This window comes from Amblyraja radiata, unplaced genomic scaffold (genome assembly GCF_010909765.2).
Source record: "Amblyraja radiata isolate CabotCenter1 unplaced genomic scaffold, sAmbRad1.1.pri scaffold_4_ctg1, whole genome shotgun sequence".
Taxonomy (NCBI): Eukaryota; Metazoa; Chordata; class Chondrichthyes; order Rajiformes; family Rajidae; genus Amblyraja; species Amblyraja radiata.
Window position 1 is genome coordinate 209,882 of NW_022630571.1, and position 23,456 is coordinate 233,337.

At 44.9% G+C, this 23,456-nt stretch overlaps 1 protein-coding gene across 1 annotated transcript; it reads right to left on the reverse strand.

Annotated features, from left to right (window-relative positions):
* Window positions 1-424: 424 nt before the first annotated feature.
* Window positions 425-21,863, reverse strand: LOC116970053 (cytochrome P450 2K1-like). The gene is made up of 9 exons (XM_033016781.1): window positions 21,648-21,863; window positions 13,557-13,719; window positions 12,192-12,341; window positions 8,398-8,558; window positions 5,652-5,825; window positions 5,010-5,151; window positions 4,725-4,912; window positions 3,669-3,810; window positions 425-2,780 (listed from the first exon to the last, which is right to left on the reverse strand). The coding sequence occupies exons 1-9, from the start codon at window positions 21,846-21,848 to the stop codon at window positions 2,602-2,604; spliced, it is 1,500 nt and encodes a 499-aa protein (XP_032872672.1). The 5' UTR covers window positions 21,849-21,863; the 3' UTR covers window positions 425-2,601.
* Window positions 21,864-23,456: the final 1,593 nt, after the last annotated feature.

Below are 23,456 nucleotides of genomic sequence, written 5' to 3' on the forward strand. Positions count from 1 at the left end.
ATCAAGACCACGTTCAAAACTGTCGCCAATTTGTATGTGTGAAAGTGATTGCCGTGTACAAGGAGCAAAGTGTTGTGGGTTGGTCTACATTGATTTCACCCCCACTGCTTCTATTTTGCCAGCTCACACCTTCCCATGAAAAGTGAAGTACTAGCCTGAAAATGCCCGATCGCATCCAATCTCGGAAGCTAAGCAGGCTCAGGCCCAGTTAGTACTTGGATGGGAGACTGCCTGCAAATACCATGTGAAGTCTCCTGGGCACTGAGCACATGCAACAACCCGTCCCAACACCTGCCACTTGACTCATGTTGAGAAGCAGACAATAATGGGTGTGGGCAGACAGATCAAGGGCCAGAGATTCAAAGGCATATCTCAACCAAATCCAGAGCCTCGTTTCTAGCTGGGTAAGGTGCAGGAAAGATTCAAGAGTCAAGAGTTTTAATTGTCATTGAATACAAAGGTCAGGGATCACACAATCTAATAAACATTGAATTCATTGAGCTTTATAAAACGCTGGTTCCACCCCATTTGCAGTTCAGGTCACCCCAGTACAGGAAGGATGTGAAGGCTCTGGAGAGGATGCAGAAGAGGTTTACATGAATGCTGTGTGGATTAGAGGGTATAAGGAGAGTTTAATTTAGCATAGTCTAGAGATATTGCTCATTTAGAAAACTGGCCCTATGGCCCACTGAGTCCGCACCGACCAACGATCCATGTATACTAGCACTATCCTACACACTAGTTATAATTTTCGTGTCAAAACCCATCCTCAGACTGGGGCAGTGTGAGGCAATCTAAGGCCCCACATTTGGTTCAAGTTTAAGATATAACAGTCCATTCTCCTGTTAGGTATTCTCCTGTTAGGTTTCATTAGAGTTCCCGAAAGTCTGAAAATGCATGAAGATGGATATTTCTCCAGGACTTGATCTAGTGTAACCAGAGAAATATGTGCCAAACTTAGGCATATGGGACCAGGTTCGGTTGTAAATCTTGGTGCGCATAGACGATTTAGGCTGAAGGTCCTGTTTCCACGCTGCATGGCTCTATGAGTGTGAATGACTTACTGAAGTCCACATTTACTCCATCAACCATACTGCCCTCATCAATACACTTTGCTAATTTTTCCCTTTGGAAAACTCATCCGAATTGGTCAGACAGGATCCTCCACTTCCAAAACCAAGCCAACTATCTTTGATTAATCTCCTCCTTTCCAAGTACGGAAACTCCCCATGTTATGGAAAACACAACATGGAAATCTGACCTTGTGCAATCCTACATACATTTTTAATTTCAATTTTAAAGGTAGGAAAATTGTTTACAGAAATGCACACACCTTCAGGAGGTATGGAATAAAGTTAGCAGTTAGTTAATTCAAAAGACAAAGAGTCTTCAAAATAAAATTGTTTACACATTAGACATCCTTGGCAGATAAGGAAAAGGACAATCCAAAGAGATTCTACAAGTTATAAGGGCATAAAAGTAACTAGGGAGAGAATAGGGATCATTAATGATCAAAATGCTGGGATAACTCAGCGGGACAGGCAGCATCTCTGGCGAGAACGAATGGGTGACGTTTCGGGTCGAGACCCTTCAGACTGGTCAGTCTGAAGAAGGGTCTCGACCCGAAAAGTCACCCATTCCTTCTCTCCAGAGATGCTGCCTGTCCCGCTGAGTTACTCCAGCATTTAGTGTGTACTTTCGATTTAAACCAGCATCTGCAGTTCTTTCCTACACCCTTAATGATCAAGAAGGCTGTCTATGAGTGCAAATTAGCTTTTCTCATTTGTATTTACCATGAATACACAATGCTAGGAAACTCAGGGATGTAACAATGATGGTGGTAGAGGCAGATACAATAGAGTCTGTAAGCTTTTGAAAGGCAGAAGGATATAGAGTGCCATATTCCAAAGAAGAAAACCAATTGCTACAGAAAGATGTTTTACCACAGATTTCCCTTGAATCATTCACCCACCATTTTTACACTGTCACACCTTGAACCATCTGCAAAGAGAAACAGCTTCTTTCCACAAATTATCATTAGAAAAAAATCCAAAAAAATCACAGCATTTACAGTATGTTAATTTCAGAATGAGGAAGAATTTTAAATCATTGAAGGCAACAGGTAATACAAATAAGAGCAGGTTACATAATTCTGACAATCTTTGTGAATTTGCTTCATGTTGAAAGGCATGTTTATATCCATGAACATGTCATTCTTGCTAAATTCAGTGCACGTTGAATGTTAAAGAGATGATATCTCTGATGATCATTTACATTGATCACAAAATATCATCAAGAAGATTGAAGGAATGTTATTTTCCAAAATTTTGGTGAATGGACTAAGATTCGGAAGGGCAAATGTCAGGTGACTGACTAAATCATCTACCAAGTTCTGGAGTTTCACCGTTCATGGTGTGTCCCAGAGTCCGTGACTTGAGGACTAATTTCCATTGAAGTCATGGAGACACCATTGATTGCTCCGCTATGATTCAGCCCCATAACAAATGCAACATTCCACAACAAAAACACACATGCACATTCTTTGAAATGATTCTGAGAATAATGTAATGGGGTACAACTGAAGCAAAGGATGTGTTGACATCAGCGACGCACAGCGCACACATTTTGGTATTTTGGGAATGATGTGAAGCCCACACCAGACACAAGCTCCAGATTGTTCACATTCGGGGGGACTTGAAACCGGAACTTCTGTGTCAGAGTGGTAAAGAACAGGAAGAGCTCCACCCTGGCCAGGGTTTCTCCAGCACAGGCCCTGCGTCCTGCAAAGACACAAACATGTCAACGTTGCTCCACAAAAACAAAGTTTGATTGATTGATTTAAAGATACAGCATGGAAACTGGTCCATTGGCCAACTGAGTCCACGTCGACCATCGATGACAACCGTTCTCTATTATCCCATCCGCTCCCTGCACACGAGAAGCAATTTTTCAGAGGCCAATTAACCTACAAACCTCATGTCTTTGGGATGTGGGAAGAAAACAAAGGACCCAGAGGGAAACCATTAGAAAGAAGAAGGGTCCCTACCTGAAATGTCAGCTGTCCATTCCATCCACAAATGCTGTCTGACCCACCGAATTCCCATGTTTTAGGTTAAGATTTAATAGGAATCTCAGCCGCAACTTTTTAACACAGAGGGTGGTGGGGGAAATGGAACGAGCTGACAGAGAAAGTTGTTGAGGCAGGTTCTGCAGCAACATTTAAAAGACATTTAAATAGGTACATGGATAGGAAATGTTTTGTGGGATATGGGCCAAATGAGCGCAAATGGGACTAGATTGGGCATCTAGGTCGGCATGGACATGTTGGGCCTGTTTCCTGTTTCCATGCTGTATGATTCTATGACTATTTCCACCATTTTCAGATCTTTATTTTACTCAGGGAAATGACTTGCCCTAACTCATTTCTATCTATCAGTTAAGCTTAGGGCAGAGGGGGAATTTCGTTTAGATTTTTATTGTCATATGTACCTATAGTGAAAAGCTTTTGTTTGCATGCTGTCCCGTCAAAGATAAGACTATACATGAATACAATCAAGCCATCCACAGTGCGCAGATAATGGATAAAAGGTACATTAAAGAATAAAAATAAAGTCCAAAAGGGTGTCAAATCCACCACCGTAGAGAGCAAACATGGAGAAACATCTTACCCAAGGAGAATGGAGCAAAAGCATCTCTCTTCACAAACTTCCCATCAGCATCCAGAAAGTTGGAAGGGTTAAAGGCTCTCGGGTTTTCCCACTGAGTTTTATCGAAAAGCACCGAGGTCAGTAAGGGGATCACGATAGTGTCCTGAAAATATAATTTACAATCGCTGTTGTTATTCTGTTTGTAAAGCATTGCTGAAAATACGTCCACAAGAATGAACAACTTGGCAGCATTTCCACTCTTCTATCTCTTACACATCTCCAACTTCCATCACTCTGCCAGCATCTTCACCCTCAGTGACATTAACCTCTAGAATTCCTTCTCAAAACCTCCCTGTCTCTCTACCTCTCACTCCCCTTAAGAATCCTTCTTAAGACCTCTGTCTTTAATCCAGCTTGTTCCAATATGTCATTAATATGACAATATTAATTGCCCCAATACGACAAATTTTGGCAGGTAAAGTTCCAGACACAGGCCCTGGGATTTTTAACTACCTTTTTTTTCTATCTATTTGTTCCCAGGATGTGGCCATTGTGGCAAGATCAGGTGGTATTGCCCATCCCTAGATGCCCCTGACCTGAGGAAACAGCGAGGAGTCAATGACTATTGTGTGGAGACGTCTGCACCAGGTATATGTCCACACCAACAATCATTTTCTCGACTTGAACTTGTATTTATCTTTCCTCTTGAAGTTAATGTCATTCATGACTAATAAAACATCCTCTTCATTGCAGTAATAATGTGCTTATGTTTTAACAAGTTATTACTTCAAGGAAAATTCAGTAAATAAACAAGACAGATGCATACAGACATCAATTGGCATTTTAAGAGAGATGAATGTCCTACCAGGCTGAATTTTATCAGATGAACTCTGCTATAAAGGTTTCACCAGTGTACAAGTCCTCTCACTCCATCAACTCTCTTTCAAAAGCAGACGATACACTGGAGATTATGTTATATAAAATTACACAAATATATGTATGAGCCTAAAACAATCCCTCCCTGGATTATATATCACAATATCAGGAGCCAATGAGCCACCCACTTCCCTTATGTACCTTTGGGATGAAATATCCTTTAAAGTTTACGTCCGCTGTTGTTGAATGCATGATATTCATTGGGACAATGTTGCCAAACCTCTGGACTTCATGGATCACCGCATTAGTATAGGGCAAACTCTTCCGATCTTCAGCTCTGGGCACCCGTTCTGACCCAATAAAATTGATGATTTCCTTGTGGACTTTCTCTGGAAACAAAGGGCATTGTTAAAGCACAAGGGCGAGAACTGGGAATCCTGGGATTCACACACGGGACGCACAGTAATCAATCAGACCGCTCCTCACCCTGTATGTCGGGGTACTTCATCATCAGCAGCATGGCCCAACGAAGTGTGGTGGAAGTCGTCTCCATCCCAGCAGCAAACAGGTTTCCTGTCGTGTACGCCAGGTTCTTTTCATGGAAATATGTGTTTGGATTACCTGACTCCTGCAATAGATTAACAGAACAAAGACCCAGAAATTAATTTGGGACCAGGAGTACACACCAGAAACCCTTTGCCCCAATGAGTCCACGCTGACCATCAATCACCTGTTTACACCAGTTCTATGTTATCCCACATTCGCATCCACTCCCTACACCAGGAGCAATTGACAGAGGGCAAATAATCCACAAACCCGTGCGTCTTTGGGATGTGGGAGGAAACTGGGGCACGCAGAGAAAACCAATGTGGTCTCAGGGAGAACATGCAAATTCCACACAGACGGCACCCGAGGTCAGGATCGAACCCGGTCTCTGGCATTGTGAGGCAGCAGCTCTACCGGTAATGCCACTGTACTGGCCTATCCTGTCACCACCAGTTTCCCTAAATGCTACCATTGCCAGCAAATCAATAATGTTCGAGCTCAGTTGAATAGCTACAGCTTCTTTGAAGCAAACCCATTATACAAAATCTACCTCTTCTTAAAGGGGAGGCATGGAGTCCATACCTGGCGTTGTTTTAACAAGAACGTATCAATGAAACCCCTTAGGCTATTTGCATCTAGTGTCTGATCATTTTCATTAATAAGGTTCTTGATGATTTCAATATTTGACGTATTATTTTGCAGCAATTTCTTGCGTATGCCATGAAGAAATCCCAGTATAGGAAATGAATTGTAAATCTATAAAATAAAATCACTAGTGTTAACATCAAAGCAAACAATTGATAGCCAGTCCTGAAATCTACAGACAGCCAATGTCTGAAATTGACAGGTAATAAAGATATGAAATCTTAAACATTTAGGAATTATTCAAAGATTGAGTGTGCTAGTTAAGTTTAGTTTAGAGATACAGCACGGAAACAGGCCCTTCGGGTCCACACTGACCAGCAATCCCCGCACATTAACACTATCCTACCCACACTAGGGACAATTTACACTTATACCAAGTATGAAAACCCAAGCCAATTAATCTACAAACCTGTACGTCTTTGGATTGTGGGAGGAAACCAAAGATCTCAGAGAAAACCAACGCAGTCAAACTTTGGGCAAACAACACCCGTGGTCGGTATCGAACCCGGGTCTCTGGCGCTGCAAGCGCTGGAAGGTAGCAACTCTACTGCTGCGCCACCATGTTGCCCTATGTGCTAAGACTAATTCTATATCTGTCACTGTTTTGCTTATCAGGAATATAATGTCTTCCAGGTCCCATTGAGTCCCAAGGGTCAAATCCACCCAACCATTTCCCTCTGTCAAAGCACAGGGTCGGGACACAATGAATGTTTATCAACTGCTCCTCAGGCAACATGTGTCTTAAACAAGTTGGTGAGTCAGTCAGACAAGCAGCTTTTTCTTGTGAATTGAGGGACAGATACTTTGAGACCCCAATCAAATCAATGATGGAAGGCTGTTTATCGGATTGGAAACCCGTGACTAGTGCTGTGCCTAAGGAGTAGGTGCTGGGCCCACTGTTTGTCACCATCATCATCATCATCAACCTTTATTGTCATCTTGCAAAGCAACAATTGTACAGTGCAAAATGAGAAGACGTTTCCCAGGGAATACCGGAGCATCGCACATAAAACTTAAACATTTCACACAAAAATAACAGTAAAAACAATCCGGTCCCTGATGAAACAATATAAATAATTAAAAGCAGGTAAAACAGCAACATTAAAATACAGTAAAAACAGTCATTAAAATGGCCAGGGCAACTGATTTAAGTGGCCAGTGCCAGAGTTATTAAATTGTCAGTGCAAAGCAGCAGAATCAGGTGGAGTGACTGTTTAGCAGCCTCACAGCCTGTGGCAGGAAGCTGTTTAGCAGTCTGGTAATCCGGGCTTTGATGCTACGGTATCTCTTGCCTGATGGCAGGAGATCCAGGTATGTGTGGAGGGGGTGCAGTTTGTCCTTAGCTATTCTCAGATCTTTTTTCAGACAGCGGCTCAGGAACAGTTCTTGTACCGAAGGTAGGGAGACACCAATGATCCTCTCTGCTCCCCATCACTACCCTCTGCAGAGCCTTCCTGTCTGAGCAGTTACAGTTGGACTACCACGTGTTCATGCAGTACGTGAGTACAGACTCCACCGTGCCCCTGTAAAAAGTCCTGAGGATGTTGGTAGGGAATGAGGCCTGTTTGAGTTTCCTCAGGTAGTGCAATCGCTGATGGGCCCGTTTGACAATCCCAGTGTTGTTCCTGGACAGGTGAGATCTACGACAGTTAGTAAGTTTTCAGATGACACTGGAAGAGGTGGTGGAGAAGGTTATCAACAATTACAGCAGGAACTTGATCAGCGGTAAGTGGAGTTCAATTCAGATGAGTGCAAGGTATTGGATTTTTGGATGTCATGCAAGGGTAGGATTTTCACAGTGAATGCTAGGGCCCTGGGAAGTGTTGTAGTAGGGAGGGACCAAGGGGTACCAGTACATAGTTCCCGATAGTGGCGAAACAGGTAGACAGGATGGTGAATAAGGCTTTTGGCATGTCAGCTCTTCACCTGTAAGGGCATTGAGTATAGAGCTTATGCAATATATTGGTCAGGCCTATATTGAGTATTGTGTTCAGTTTTAGTGACCCTGCTGTTGGAAAGATGCCTTTAATCTGGAAACTATGCAGAAAAGCTACCAGGATGTTGCCAGAACTCAAGGGACTGTGTTAAATGGAGTGGTGATGCAGGCTAGGACATTATTCATAGATCATAAATCATAAGTAGTAAGAACAGATTTAGGCCATTTGGCCCATCAAGTCTACATCCCTGTTTTTGTATTCTAGCCCTCTTGAAATAAATGCTCTTGAAAAAAATATTCCTTGGAGCATTAAAGATTGAGAGTTGATCTTATAGAGTTATTTAAAATCATGAGGGGCATAGATGCAGAGACCAGGTGGGAGCTGCGATGCGGAGACCATGAGAGGTGAGCTCCAAGGCAGAGTCGGGGTATGCCTGTATCTGGCACTTGAGGGGTAACACTTTGACACAGAAGGTGGTACGTCTATAGAACAAGTTTCTGGAGGAAGTAGTTGCTGCAGGTATAATAACAATATGTCAAACTTATTTGTACAGGTTTGATGATAGGAAAGGTTTAGAGTGATCCGAGTCCAATGCGGACAAATGGGATTTGCTTCGCAGGGTGTCTAGGTCAGCTTTGCAAAAGGATTTGTCTGTGTGCTTTGTGACTCTATGACTCTTCTGGGGCCTGTTGCAAATGAACATTTACTGAAAAATATCTGCAATCTCAGTGAAAGATAAGATTTACCTGCACCATAGGATGACCAACAAGTTTTATGTTTTCATTAATTGTTTTGACTAAAATGTTGAACCTTTCATCATCGTAATCAAATCTATCACCAAAAACTATCGAGCAGATTATGTTGGCCACAGCAGCGTTCAACTTGAGGGTCGGATTAAATTCTTGGCCTGAAGAAATACACGTCATTCACATTAGTGTCAAACAGTGTAACCCAATTAACATATATAAGGCATCCTGATCAGTCCCTTTTTACTGATGTCTAACACTGGACTTCAGCGGCAAGTTTTATATGATGCTTTTAATGCAGTAATTCTTCAAGGGCTAAGAGACATATCAAGAGTGCATATAAAGAGATTATGTTACCAGGGAAGTATTTGGAAGCATGGAGGTCTGTGCCAGAGAAATGAGTTCAAATCCTACAGGTGAATAGAAATTCACTTAGTTAATAAATCTGAAACAGATGATTGGAATCAGTAATGGAGATGATGAAACTATGAGATTGTTTTTAAAACAACTCATCTGGATCTGAGACTAAATGCAAATTAGAGGAACAGCATCTCATATTTCGCTTGGGCAGCTTACAACACAGTGGCATGAATATTGATTACTCTAACTTCAAATAACCCCGGCATTCCCTCTCTCCATCCCTCCCTCAGCCAAGTCGCACCAGCTTCGTGTTCTCACCTAGCAAACAGCTAACAGTTTCCTTTAACATCTTTACTTTTTTCCATATCTTCTTTCATTTGTTCCATATCTCTCTACATCACCATCTATATATCTCATTTCCCTTTCCCCGAATCTCAGTCTGAAGAAGAATCTCGACTATGTTCCAGTGGCGCTGCGAGTCGGCCACTTTGTCTGCAACGGGTTAGTTGTTTCGACTTTTTTTGTTTGTTTTAGTATGTCGGAGAGTACGTTTTAGTGTTTCTCTGTTTTTCTTATGGGGGGGTGGTGGGGGAATAGGGGGAAAACGTTTTCAGGTACCTACCTCGACGGAGATGCGACTTTGTTCCTTGTCGCTTTTTCACCCCCCTCGCACCTGACAGCTGGTTTGGTGCGGCCTTTCCCGGAGTCGGGCCCAGAGCTTCAGCGGCGGCGTATCAGGGACTTTAACATCGCGGATCCCCTCGCCGGAGAAGCACTCCAACCACTGGCCTGCAACTTACAACATCTTGGAGCCTCTGTCTGTGGCGGTGGGCGTGGAGCGGACCTTCTGTCGTGGAGCAGGCGATCCCTCGCCGGGGGTCGCCGAAGAAGAGCTCCAACCGCCGGCCTGCGGCCTACAACATCTGGAAGCCACCGTCTCTGGTAAGGAGGTGGCTGGTTTGGGAGCTCTGGGCCACGGGGTGTGCTCGACATGTCCCGATGTTGGCTTTCCGACCATCCCGGCCAGAGGGCTTGAACATCAGGCTGTCCATAGCGGCTACTACGGAGGGTCAGGGCCCCAACCACGGGTGAACAAGGGAGGAGGAGGAGGACTGTCTGAACGGTATTGCCATCCACCACAGTGAAGAATGCTGTGGTAGATGTTTATGTTGAATTATGTTGTGTATTGTGTCCTTTTTAATTGTAATGCTGCATGGGAAATTACATTTCACTGCACCTTTTGGCGCATCTGACAAATAAATTTGAACTTGACACTAAATGTCACACATTCCTTCTCTACAGTGATGCTGCCTATCTCGCTGAGTTACTCCAGCATCTTGTGTCTATCTTCTGGTTCACTGATGACCTTCACAGAATAAATTTGCCCTCCTTTCCCAGTCCAGTTGATGTACAACTCCACATTTTTTTTAATGTAGTTGACACTTACAGTGCATTCAGAAAGTATTCAGACCCCTTCACTTTTACCCCCCCCCTTTTTTTTACATTACAGCCTTATTCTAAAATTGATTTAATTCATTTTTTAATCATCAATCTACACACAATACATAATATAAAAGCAAAAACAGGTGTTTAGTAACTTTTGCAAAATAATTGAAAAGAAATAACTGAAATATCACATTTACATAAGTATTCAAGCCCTTTGCTGTGACTCTCAAAATTGAGCTTCGTGTGCATCCTGTTTCCATTGATTATCCTTGAGATGTTTCTACAACTTGATTGGAGTCCACAAGTGGTAAATTAAATTGATTGTACATGATTTGGAAAGGCACACACCATTCTATATAAGGTCCCACAGTTGACGGTGCATGTCAGTGCACAAACAAAGCCATGAAGACAAAGGAAATGTCTAGACCTCCGAGACAGGATAGTGTTGAGACACAGATCTGGGGAAGGGTATAAAACATTTTCTGCAGCATTGCAAGTCCTGAAGAGCACCGTGACCATCATTCTTAAATAGAAGAACTTTGAAATGCCCAGGACTCTTCATAGAGTCGGCCGGCCGCCCGGCCAAACTGAGCAATCGGGGGAGATGGGCCTTGGTCAGGGAGGTGACCAAGAACCCGATGGTCACTCTGACAGAGCTCCAGAGTTCCTCTGTGGAGATGGGAGAAACTTCCAGGAGGACAACTATATCTGCAGCACTCCACCAATCAGGCCTTTTATGGTAGAGTGGCCAGACGGAAGTCACTCCTCAGTAAAAGGCACATGACAGCCCGCTTGGAGTTTGCCCAAAGGCACCTAAACAAGATTCCCTGGTCTGATGAAACCAAGATTGATTTGGCCTGAATGCCAAGCGTCACGTCTGGAGGAAACCAAACACTGCTCATCACCTGGCTAATGCCATACCTACGGCGAAGCATGGTGGCAGCAGCATCATGCTGTGGGGATGTCTTTCAGAGGCAGGAACTGGGAGACTAGTCAGGATCGAGGGAAAGATGAACGGAGCAAAGTACAGAGAGATCCTTGATGAAAACCTGCTCCAGAGCGTTCAGGACCTCAGACTGGGGCAGAGGTTAACTTTCCACCAGGACAATGACCCAAAGCTCACAGTCAATTCAGTGAAGGAGTGGCTTTGTGACAAGTCTGTGAATGTCCTTGAGTGGCTCAGCCAGAGCCCGGACTTGAACCCGATCGAATATCTCTGGAGGGGCCTGAAAATAGCTGTGCAACAACACTCCACATCCAACCTGACAGAGCTTGAGCGGATCTGCAGAGAAGAATGGGAGAAATTACCCAAATACAGGTGTGCCAAGCTTGTAGTGTCATACCCAAGAAGACTTGAGGCTGTAATCGCTGCCAAAGATGCCTCAATAACGTACTGAGTAAAGGGTCTGAATACTTATGTAAATGTGATATTACAGTTATTTATTTTTAATTATTTTGCAAACATTTCTAAACACCTGTTTTTGCTTTTTTTATTGTGGGCTATTGTGTATAGATTGCTGATTTAAAAAATATGAATTTAATCAATTTTAGAATAAGGCTGTAACGTAACAAAATGTGGAAAAAGTGAAGGGGTCTGAATACTTTCTGAATGCACTGTAACTGTTTCCTCAGTTGAGGAGCAATAACAAGTGGACATTGCCATTGATATCCACATATATGAATGGAAATCAAACCATTTACTACATGCTAAAGTGGAGTCTTTGAATTCACTTGAGAGGCGGGAAAAAGAGATGAAAAGCTGAAGCAAAAACAAGAAAAATTCTGGAAATACTCAACAGATCAGGTAGCATCTTTGTAGAGTGTACCAGTAAGCAGGATTAACTAGGGGTACAATTTACACGAAGTGATGAATTGAACGGGCATTTTCTTGGATAGGTATTTCTTGGATTCTTTATGAATCTTCAATTATAAATTATTAAAAGTAGGCAGAGGAGAGTTGATCATTTTGCTTCTTCATTTGGACTCACCTTCGTACGATTCAAACATTTTAATGAGAAAATGGGTTTCTTCAACGATTTTATCTTCGATAGATTTCCTGCCCATTCCAAAGTCCCGCAGAGTGGACATGGCGAATCTTCGCATCTGCTTCCAAGATTCTCCGTGACCAAAGATGATGCCTGTAATTAAATCCATCAATGTGACAACTTGTCAAAGCAACTTGCAACCAAGGTAAAAGTGAACCTCTCTTTTAAATGGCACAATTTTAATAGAAAACCGTGGACCAAGAATTAAATCATTATTTTAAAGTAGTGCAGAACATAGAACATAGATCATAAAACAGTGCAGCACAGGAATAGACCCTTCAACCCACAGTGTCTGTGTCGAACATGATGCCAAATTAAAATAACCACATCTACCTGTATCCCTCCATTCCCTGTCCGATCATGTGTCTGTCTGCAAAACTTCCAGATGACACAATTGTGTCTGCTACCATCACCATCCCACAGTGCCTTGCAGGCATCCACCTCTCTCTGTGTAAAAAAACTTGCCTTGCACATCTCCTTTAAACTTTCTCTCATTTAAAGCTTTGCCTTCAACTTCCTGAACCTCAAAAATATTTCCTTTTTCTTCTAATAGCCAAGAAAGAGAATAGATTACGTAAATAGTGGGATTTTCGGGAATGTTCTGAGAGCCAGCAAAGACAGGCTGAATGGTGTCATAGTTGAAAGAAAATACAAAAGATACTATACCTCTTCAGACTAAGTTACACTCAGCGAGAGATTGTGTGACAAAGATAGTGAAAGTGAGAAAGTAACGAGATAGTGGTTAAAATTGGAAAAGAGAGTGTTTAGTTTTGAGATACAGCATGGAAACAGGCCCTTCAGGCCACCGAGTCTGCGCTGACCCATGATCACCCCGTACACTATTTCTATGTTAGACCAGTTTTGCATCCTACATACTCGACCAATATTCAGAGGACAATTATCCTACAAACCTGTACGTCTTTAATGTGGGATGAAACCGGGGCACTCTCAGAAAACCCACACGGTCACAGGGAGAACATACAAACTCCATACCGACAGCACCCGGATATCTGGCGCTGTAAGGCAGCATCTCTACAGCTGCGCCATTTGCCGCCCGGTGCTTTATTAGTTTGTAAAGCACTTACATTAAATCACTAAGTGATTGGTTTCATGTATTATGTGATTAAATTCAGCACTGTTTGCTGACGATTGGTTACCAATCTCACTTAAAGAATAATGCGTTGGCCAAAGTCCTTTAAAGCTTTACACCTTAGTAAAAACAAGCCTTCAGCAAGACTCCAGTTAACTGAACCAGATGAGGATGAAACTAATTATTAAAAGTTCAACAACAATGAAGATGAGAGTTACCATGACCCTCGGACAGGTCATCAAATATAGGGAGGTGAGCTCTTCCTCCAAACACATCGGGATGGTTGATGAGAGCATCCTTCACGGTCTCGTAGCCGGTCAGGACCACAGCCTTCATGGTTCCAAGCTTGATGCTGAAGATTGGGCCGTACTTCTCAGACAGCTTAAACAGGAGGAACAAGATTCCATGAACAATTAATAACTTTCTTTATTCTTTAAATGTATTAATTAATTGGATGGGGCCAAGCCTATGATATTAGATTAGATTAGATTAGATTCAACTTTATTGTCATTGCAAAAATACGAGTACAGGTACAACGAAATGCAGTTTAGCATCTAATCAGAGTGCAAAGTAGTAAAATACTGGTTAAAACAATATGTACAATGTGGATATATTGATCTAGTACATAGGCAAATAAATATATACAGATAAAAGGGTATAAAAGATAGCTAGCGTCGGGCCTGTGAGTTCAGCAGGGTAATGGTATTTTGGAAGAAGCTGTTCCTTAGCCTGCTGGTGCGAGACCTGAGGCTCCTGTAACGCCTCCCTGATGGGAGGAGGGCAAATAGTCCATGGTTGGGGTGTGAGGAGTCCTTAATGATTTTCCCAGCCCATCTCAGACACTGTGTGCGTGAAGGGCAGCCATGGCAGGGAGCGGGGCACCGATGATGTGATGAGCGGTTTTCACCACCCGTTGCAGTGCCTTCCTGTCAGCTGTGGTGCAGCTGCTGTACCATACCATGAAGCAGGTAGTCAGGATGCTTTCAATGGTACAGTTGTAGAAGTTGTACAGGATCTGAGGGGAGAGGTGAACTTTCTTAAGCCTCCTCAGAAAGTAGAGGCGCTGCTGCGCCTTTTTAATCAGTTTGGCGGTGTTGAGGGACCAGGACAGATCCTCTGAGATATGTACCCCGAGGAATTTGTAGTTGGAGACGCGCTCCATCTCAGTCCCGTTTATGTGGATGGGAGTATGTCTGCCACCTCTGGTCTTCCGGAAGTCTACGATGATTTCCTTCGTCTTCTGTGAGTTGAGGACAAGGTTGTTGTTGGTACACCAATCTGCCAGGTGCTGGATCTCCTCCCTGTAGGCTGATTCGTTATTGTCCCTGATCAGTCCTACCACCGTGGTGTCATCAGCAAATTTTATAATGGCGTTGGAGCCATACATAGGGACGCAGTCATGGGTGAAGAGGGAGTAGAGGAGAGGGCTGAGCACACAGCCCTGTGGCACAGCCCTGTGTTCAGTGTCAGAGTGGAGGAGGTGAGGTTGTTGATCCTAACAGACTGGGATCTGTTAGTGAGGAAATCCAGTGTCCAATTGCAGAGGGAGGTGGTGATGCCAAGTCCGCTGAGTTTGGTGATCAGACTGGCGGGGATGACAGTATTAAATGCAGAGCTGAAGTTGATGAACAACAACCTGATGTACGAGTTGTTATTGTCCAGGTGGGTCAGGGCAGAGTGAAGAGCCGCAGATATGGCATCCTCTGTTGACCTATTGGGCCGATAGGCAAACTGATGGGGGTCCAGGGAGGCTGGATTTGAGGTGAGCCAGGATCAGTCTCTCAAAGCACTTTGCGATGATGGGGGTGAGTGCCACTGGGCGGAAGTCATTGAGACTCCCTGAAGCTGACTGTTTGGGCACTGGCACGATTGTTGTGGTCTTGAGGCAAGTAGGGACGACACCCTGGGCAACTGACTGATTGAAAATGTCAGTGAAGACCAGGGATAGTTGTCCAGCACATGCCCTGACCACACACCCGGAGATGCCATCGGGGCCGGCAGCTTTGTGCTCATTCACTTTGCTCAGTGCGCCTTGTACAGCAGAGGTGGAGAGCCTGAGGGGTTGTTCATTCGGCGGTGGGACAGCTTTGATGGCTGGTGTTTTATTGTCCCGATCAAAACAAGCATAGAAATAGTTTAGCTCGTCAGGAAGGGAGGCGTTGTCTGGGGGAGGGGGAGGGGGGTGTTAACTTTATTGTAGTCGGTAATGGACTTGATGCCTTGCCACATACGTCTGGGGTCGGAGTTATTTTGAAAATGCTCCTCGATCTGCCGTTTGTATTTGAGTTTTGCGCTCCTGATTCCCTTTTTCAGGTTGGCCCTGGATGAGCTGTATTCCTCAGCGTCGCCAGATCTGAAAGCGGCATCGCGAGCCTTCAGCAAGAGTCTGACCTCTCTGTTCATCCACAGCTTCTGATTAGGGAAGGTCTTTGTTTGTTTGTGGGTTGTGACGTTGTCGGTGCAGGATTTTATGTAGTTCAAAACAGATGAGGTGTATGTATTAATGTCCACTTGAGAGTCAAAGGTGGCCTGAGTGGGAAACAAACTCCAGTCTTTTTTGCTGAAACTGCTCCTGTAATACAGAGACAGCCCCTTCAGGCCAAACCTTCACTGTTGGTTTCACACGTCTGATGAGAGGTGTGTATTTGGGGAGCGGGAGCAGGAACAGAGAGAGGTGGTCAGACTGTCGCAAGTGGGGGAATGGGAGGGCTTTGTAGGCTTCAGCAATGTTAGTGTACACTAAATCCAGAATATTGTCTCCTCTGGTTGGACAGGAGACATGTTGATGGAACCTAGGGAGTACAGTTTTAAGGTTGGAGTGATTGAAATCACCCGCAACAATAAAAGCCCCCTCTGGGTGTGCAGTTAGTTGTTTACTGATAGCAGCTTGCAGCTCTTTCATTGCTAGCCTGGCATTAGCGTCCGGAGGTACATAGACTGCAGTAATAACAGTCGATGTGAATTCTCTGGGCAGATAGAAGGGCCTGCACTTTATCATCAGGTATTCCAGGTCAGCAGTGACTACCAGTCCATACCAATAACAGCGTCCATACACTATGAGTTGTTTACATAAATGCACAGCCCTTGGTCTTACTTGCTGTCACTTGCAATCTGTCACTTGCCCAGGGTATCGTCCCTACTTGCCTCAAGACCACAACCATCGTGCCAGTGCCCAAACAGTCAGCTTCAGGGAGTCTCAATAACTTCCGCCCAGTGGCACTCACCCCCGTCATCGCGAAGTGCTTTGAGAGACTGATCCTGGCTCACCTCAAATCCAGCCTCCCTCCCCCGCTGTTCTGTCGGCCCTGAAGGCAGCGTGCCCATCCAGCTCAATGGAGTTGTCTGGACCAAATATATCGTCCATTCCTCATTCATCTATAAATCTCCAGTCTGAAGTGGTAGAATTGCTGCCTTACAACACCAGAGACCCGTGTTCGATCCTGACTACGGGTACTGTCTGTACAGAGAATGCACGTTCTACCCGGGATCGCATTGGTTTCCTCCAGGTGCTCCGGTTTCCTCCCATATTCCAAAGACGTGTGGGTTTGTAGATTAATTGGCTTCTGTAAATTGTCCTTAGTGTGTAGGATAGAACTAATGTATGGGCGACTTATGTTCAGCGCGGGCTCTGTGGGCCGAAGGCCCTATTTCCACGCTGTAGTTCTGAATTAAACCAAACATGAGAGTTGATGAGAGTAATGCAGTGCAAGTGGTGTATGTGGATTCTCAAAAAACATTTGGCAATGTAGCACGTTACTGGCTTTTCAGCAAAGTTGAATCACTTGACTCAAATCGATATGGTTGACAGTAGAATGGGTAAATGGGGGGGGGGGGGAGGGGGGGGTGGGGAGGGGATTGTTTGTGGTCAACGATTATTCTTCAGACTGGAGGAAGGCAAATTCTGGTGTTCCCCAGTGATTGGATTCATGGCAATTTTGTGTTTTGATCCTCATTAATTAATGCCTGGACTTGGCGGAACAGACCACGATTTCCAAATATGCCAGTCAGAATGACGCAGAACTTTGTTCACAGGGTTTAATCTTCAAAGGAGATGTGTGGGCCAAATGTTTTTACACAGAGTGGTGAGTGCATGGACGCACTGCCAGGGTTTGTGGGGGAGACAGATACGACAGTGGCGTTTCAGATAGGCACATACAGTGGCTTGCAAAAGTATTCATACCCCTTGAACTTTTCCACATTTTGTCACGTTACAACCACAAACGTAAATGTATTTTATTGGGATTTTGTGTGATAGACCAACACAAAGTGGCGCATAATTGTGAAGTGGAAGGAAAATGATACATGGTTTTCAAATTTTTTTACAAATAAAAAACTGAAAAGTGTGGCATGCAAAAGTATTCAGCCCCCTTTACTCTGATACCCCAAAATAAAATCCAGTGCAACCAATTGCCTTCAGAAGTCACCTAATTAGTAAATAGAGTCCACTTGTGTGTAATCTAATCTCAGTATAAATACAGCTGTTCTGTGAAGGCCTCAGAGGTTTGTTAGAGAACATTAGTGAACAAACAGCATCGTGAAGCCCAAGGAACACACCAGACAGGTCAGGGATAAAGTTGTGGAGAAGTTTAAAGCAGGGTTAGGTTATAAAAAAAATATCCCAAGCTTTGAACATCTCACGGAGCACTGTTCAATCCATCATCCGAAAATGGAAAGAGTATGGCACAACTGCAAACCTACCAAGACATGGCCGTCCACCTAAACTGACAGGCCGGGCAAGGAGAGCATTGATCAGAGAACAGCCAAGTAACTCTGGAGGAGCTGCAGAGATCCACAGCTCAGGTGGGAGAATCTGTCCACAGGACAACTATTAGTCGTGCACTCCACAAATCGGGCCTTTATGGAAGAGTGGCAAGAAGAAAGCCATTGTTGAAAAAAAGCCATAAGAAGTCCCGTTTGCAGTTTGCCACAAGCCATGTGGGGGACACAGCAAACATGTGGAGGAAGGTGCTCTGGTCAGATGAGACCAAAATTGAAGTTTTTGGCCTAAATGCAAAACGCTATGTGTGGCGGAAAACTAACACTGCACATCACCCTGAACACACCGTCCCCACTGTGAAACATGGTGGTGGCAGCATCATGCTGTGGGGATGCCTTTCTTCAGCAGGGACAGGGAAGCTGGTCAGAGTTGATGGGAAGATGGATGGAGCCAAATACAGGGCAATCTTCGAAGAAAACCTGTTAGAGTCTGCAAAAGACTTGAGACTGGGGCGGAGGTTCACCTTCCAGCAGGGCAACGACCCTAAACATACAGCCAGAGCTACAATGGAATGGTTTAGATCAAAGCATATTCATGTGTTAGAATGGCCTAGTCGAAGTCCAGACCTAAATCCAATTGAGAATCTCTGGCAAGACTTGAAAATTGCTGTTCACAGACGCTCTCCATCCAATCTGACTGAGCTTGAGCTATTTTGCAAAGAAGAATGGGCAAATATTTCAGTCTCTAGATGTGCAAAGCTGGTAGAGACATACCCCAAAAGACTTGCAGCTGTAATTGCAGCAAAAGGTGGTTCTACAAAGTATTGACTCAGGGGGGCTGAATACTTTTGCACACCACACTTTTCATTTTTTTATTTGTAAAAAAATTTGAAAACCATGTATCATTTTCCTTCCACTTCACAATTATGCACCACTTTGTGTTGGTCTATCACATACAATCCCAATAAAATACATTTACGTTTGTGGTTGTAACGTGACAAAATGTGGAAAAGTTCAAGGGGTATGAAAACTTTTGCAAGCCACTTTTGCAGAGAATGGAGGAATATGCATTATCACCAGGTGGTGCCGTCAGTAATGGCAGCCTAGCCAACTGTCTTTTTGTCTTATTTGTTATTTTTAGTGCGTTTTAAAAAGTTTGTGTTAATGTTCTCTGGTTTGTTTTATGTGGGGAGGGGGGGGGGGATGCGGTGAGTCAGGGGAAACTGTTTTTCAATCTCTTACCTCGCCGGAGATGATTTTGAGCCCCACCGCAGGGCCGTGGACTTACCAATGGAGTCTGCGATCCCTTGCATGGGATCGATGCTCCAACCGCGGCCTGCAGATTTCACCACCGAGGAGCTCGCAGTCTCGGGTAGGGACTGGTGTCAGGAAGCTCCAAGCTGCATGAGGTTCGACCGGCCCCGATCCGGGGTTCGATCGCTCGGGAGAACCGAGATCCCCCAATGCGGGAGCTTGATCTCCCCGACGCGGAGGGCCCGACCGCCGGCAATGGGACCCAAGATCATTCCGTCAACGGAAGGGACCGCAGGAGAACAAAGAAGGGAAGAGATTGAACTTTTTTTCCACCTTCCATCACAGTGAGGAATGTTGAGGAGTCACTGTGGTGGATGTTATGTTAAAAATGTATTTTGTGTGTCTTGTTACTTTTTATTGGTATGACTGTATGGCAAATCAAATTCCTCGTATGTTGCAAAACGTCATAATAAAGTATGATTAAGATTATGTAGGCAGTGGAGTAGAGTTGACGGCATCATGCTCAGCACTGATATCGTGGGATGAAGGGCCTGTTCCTGTGCTATACACCTCTATCTTTAAACTAAAAGGAAAATTGTCAAGATTATTCAATAAGCAGCATTTCCATGTCAAAGCTGAGAGTGTTGCGGTGGAAACGTTTCCCTGGGACGTTCTCTCCAGCCTTCTGAACCTCTCGCTGCTGTTATAACCATATAACATATAACAATTACAGCACGGAAACAGGCCATCTCGACCCCTCTAGTCCGTGCCGAACACATAATCTCCCCTAGTCCCATATACCTGCGCTCAGACCATAACCCTCCATTCCTTTCCCATCCATATAACTATCCAATTTATTTTTAAATGATAAAAACGAACCTGCCTCCACCACCTTCACTGGAAGCTCATTCCACACAGCTACCACTCTCTGAGTAAAGAAGTTCCCCCTCATGTTACCCCTAAACTTCAGTCCCTTAATTCTCAAGTCATGTCCCCTTGTTTGAATCTTCCCTACTCTCAGTGGGAAAAGCTTTTCCACGTCAACTCTGTCTATCCCTCTCATCATTTTAAAAACCTCTATCAAGTCCCCCCTTAACCTTCTGCGCTCCAAAGAATAAAGCCCTAACTTGTTCAACCTTTCTCTGTAACTTAGTTGCTGAAACCCAGGCAACAGTTATTAATCTTTTATTGTTTATTTTTGCCAACACGGTGAAAGGTTTTTGTTTGCGTGCTATCCAGATAAATCACAGCACACATTCGTGCAATCAAGCCATATACAATACAGCGAAATGTGTATGGAGGACAATACCGTAGTATATCGTGTTACCGCGTTATTGCGTTTAATGTTACAGTCGAGGCACTGTGTACCGGGTCATTCTGGTAAATTGTAAATGTAATTGTAGACTGGATGGCTAAGGTGATCATAGGTGCCGGTATAAATTTAATTTAAGAAACAAGGCACTGCAAATGCTGGTTTACATAAAAGAGTCTGAAGGAGGGTCCCGATTCGAAATATTCCCTCTCCATCTTCTCCAGCTGGCCGACCCGCTGTTAAACCTTGTGCTTTTTCTTTAACGTGATCGATGTTTAAAGCGGTACAGCATGGAAACAGGCCCATCGGCCCATTGAGTCCATGTCGACCAACAATCACCAGGGACGCTGCTTGATCCGTTACTCCAGCATTTTCTATTTTCTATCTATTTTCACATTATTTCCATGTTATCCCACTTTCTCAACCACTGCCTACATTTTAGACGGCAATAGGCAGAGGCCAATGAACCGGCGCACCTGGGTGCCAACTGGGTCAAACGATCGGACCTAGGGCTCTGGCGCTGTGTTCCAGCGATGCCACCATGGCTGCGCACTATATGAAAAACAGTGGCTCATGGCCATATAACAGACTGGCAGTTAGGCAGAGAAATGTGTCTAACGGGATGGTCGGAACGTCCAATGTCCACACAGACAGCGCTCGTAGTCAGGATCTAACCCCGGTCTCTGGCTCTGTGAGGCAGCTGCTCTACCGCTGCGCCACGGTGTCGCCCCAAATTGCCAGGTGTACCCCGCTGCTTGCGTGCTGTCGAGTCAAGTCACACCACACACGAGCACAATCAAGCCGTACACAAGTACAACAGGTTGTGCAAGGAAGACCATTTCGGACAATAGCGGGTTAAAAGGAGTGAATGATGGAAGTTGTGAAACTGAACTCAGGAGTGCTGAGATTTCTGGGGCGATGAATCTAAGCGGCAGCGACATAGAGACAGCGATGTTTCTCTCAAGCGCTGGGTGCAAGTGGGGAACACAACGGGCCCCCATTGCTGCCTCCTCCCGCTCCCTCTTACCTCCATGAGACTCTCGTGGGGCTTCTTCAGATCCAGCAGGTGCAGGTGACCGATGATGGGCAGACAAGGGGGTCCCGGGGGCAGGTTGAGCGCTCCATGGAACTTAGAGCCGCGGCGAAAATAAAGGAGAAGCAAGAGGGAGAGGGCGCCGAGGATCAGTAAAGTGGCTGCGTCCAGCGGGAAGGCGCTGCCCAACCCCATCTCTGGGCTTCTCGCTCCTGTCAGCGCCCCAGAGCAGAGTCCCGGGCAGCAGTGTCTCTCAGCTTGAGCCCCACTCGCCTCTGTTTAAACCAAAGATCTTTGGTTTAAACCCTCCTCCTGACTGAAACCTGAAAGTTAATAAATGTGTCAACGGGGGCGGGGGCGACGAGTGAGGAGCCGCCTCTTGGCTGCGGATTCAGTAAAGTGGCGCCAGTGCAACTAACGTTGGTGGAGCCGTCCCCGTTGGAGTGAAGGGCAAAGCAGGCAAACAAGGAAGCTTGACTGACGAGGAAAATTGAGGCGTTGGTCAAAAACAAGAAGGATGCATGAGACAGGTATAGGCAGCTGGGATCAAGTGTAGCTCAAGAGGAGTTTCGGGAACTAAGGGGCAAACTGAAAAAGGATATCAGAGGGCAAAAGGAGATAGCTCTGGCGGGAAGCACTAAGGACAATACCAAAATAGTTTATAAATGCACTAGACCAAGTGGATCCCGTTACGGGGGGGGGGGGGGGTTATGGGGGTCTGCAGCGTCACACACACACTAACCACCCCCTTGATATTATATTAATATTGTTAATTCGCTCCTTTTACCCCATCCCCATCCTATCCACTCACGCATAGCCCCAAACTAGCAGGCGTGGCTAGAGAAGGAGAGGGAGGGGATAGCGAGAGTGAGGGCAGGCAGGCAAAGTACAGAGGGCAGGGAGAGAGCAGAGGCAGCGGGTAGCGGCAGAGAGCGTCAACAACCTCCCCACCATGCACTGTTACGAGGACCCCAAGTGAGGCAGCGAGGGGGCACTATAGTTTGGAAATGCTAAAGCTGTGTTGCCTTTGGATTGGAAATGCTGTGCTGAAGCTGTGCTGCCTAATTAAAGTTGCCTTGCCGAATTAAAGTTGCCTTGCCTAATTAAAGTTGCCTTGCCTAATTAAAGTTGTCTTGCCTTCGATATAATTAAAAGTCTTGACCACTTCCTGTTTGTGCTTTATATTGATTTTAGAAAAACGCTACCATGTACGGCTGTGATTTTTGGCCATCTTACTCAGTCCCCCTCCGCCCATCAGGTGCTGAGGATTTTTCCCATCGATGAAAAATAAAAGAGTTATTAGTGTTTCCAAAATGTTGAGAGTCTCTCCTGTCAATCACGCCATGAAGTCCACGCCCCTTCTGGTGTGAGGGGGGAAGGACTATAAAACCCAGAAGTGTGGGCATGGCTCAGTCTCTGCAAGATGGAGAGGTCACGACTCGCTGTCTTTAGTGACCTTGCACCCTGCTTGAAATGGTATGAAACTGCACTTGAATTTGGTGGCCTTGCACCCTACTTGAAGTGGTAAGAAACTGCACTTGAATTTGATGGCCATGCCTGCTTGAAATGGAATTTCAAGGAATAGCCGTGATTCAACTACCAGCCGTGAGTGAGTGAGCTGGTAGTTGAATCACCCCCCCCCACTGGCCACCAATATTGAAATTGTTGGAGAGGTGGAATATTAAATTGGGGGACCAGCCTTCCCGTGTGATGCTGGGACCCAACGGGTCCCACTTAGTCTACTAGAACATAGAACTGTGCAGGCCCTTCAACCTACAATGTCTGAGCCGAACATGCCAAGCC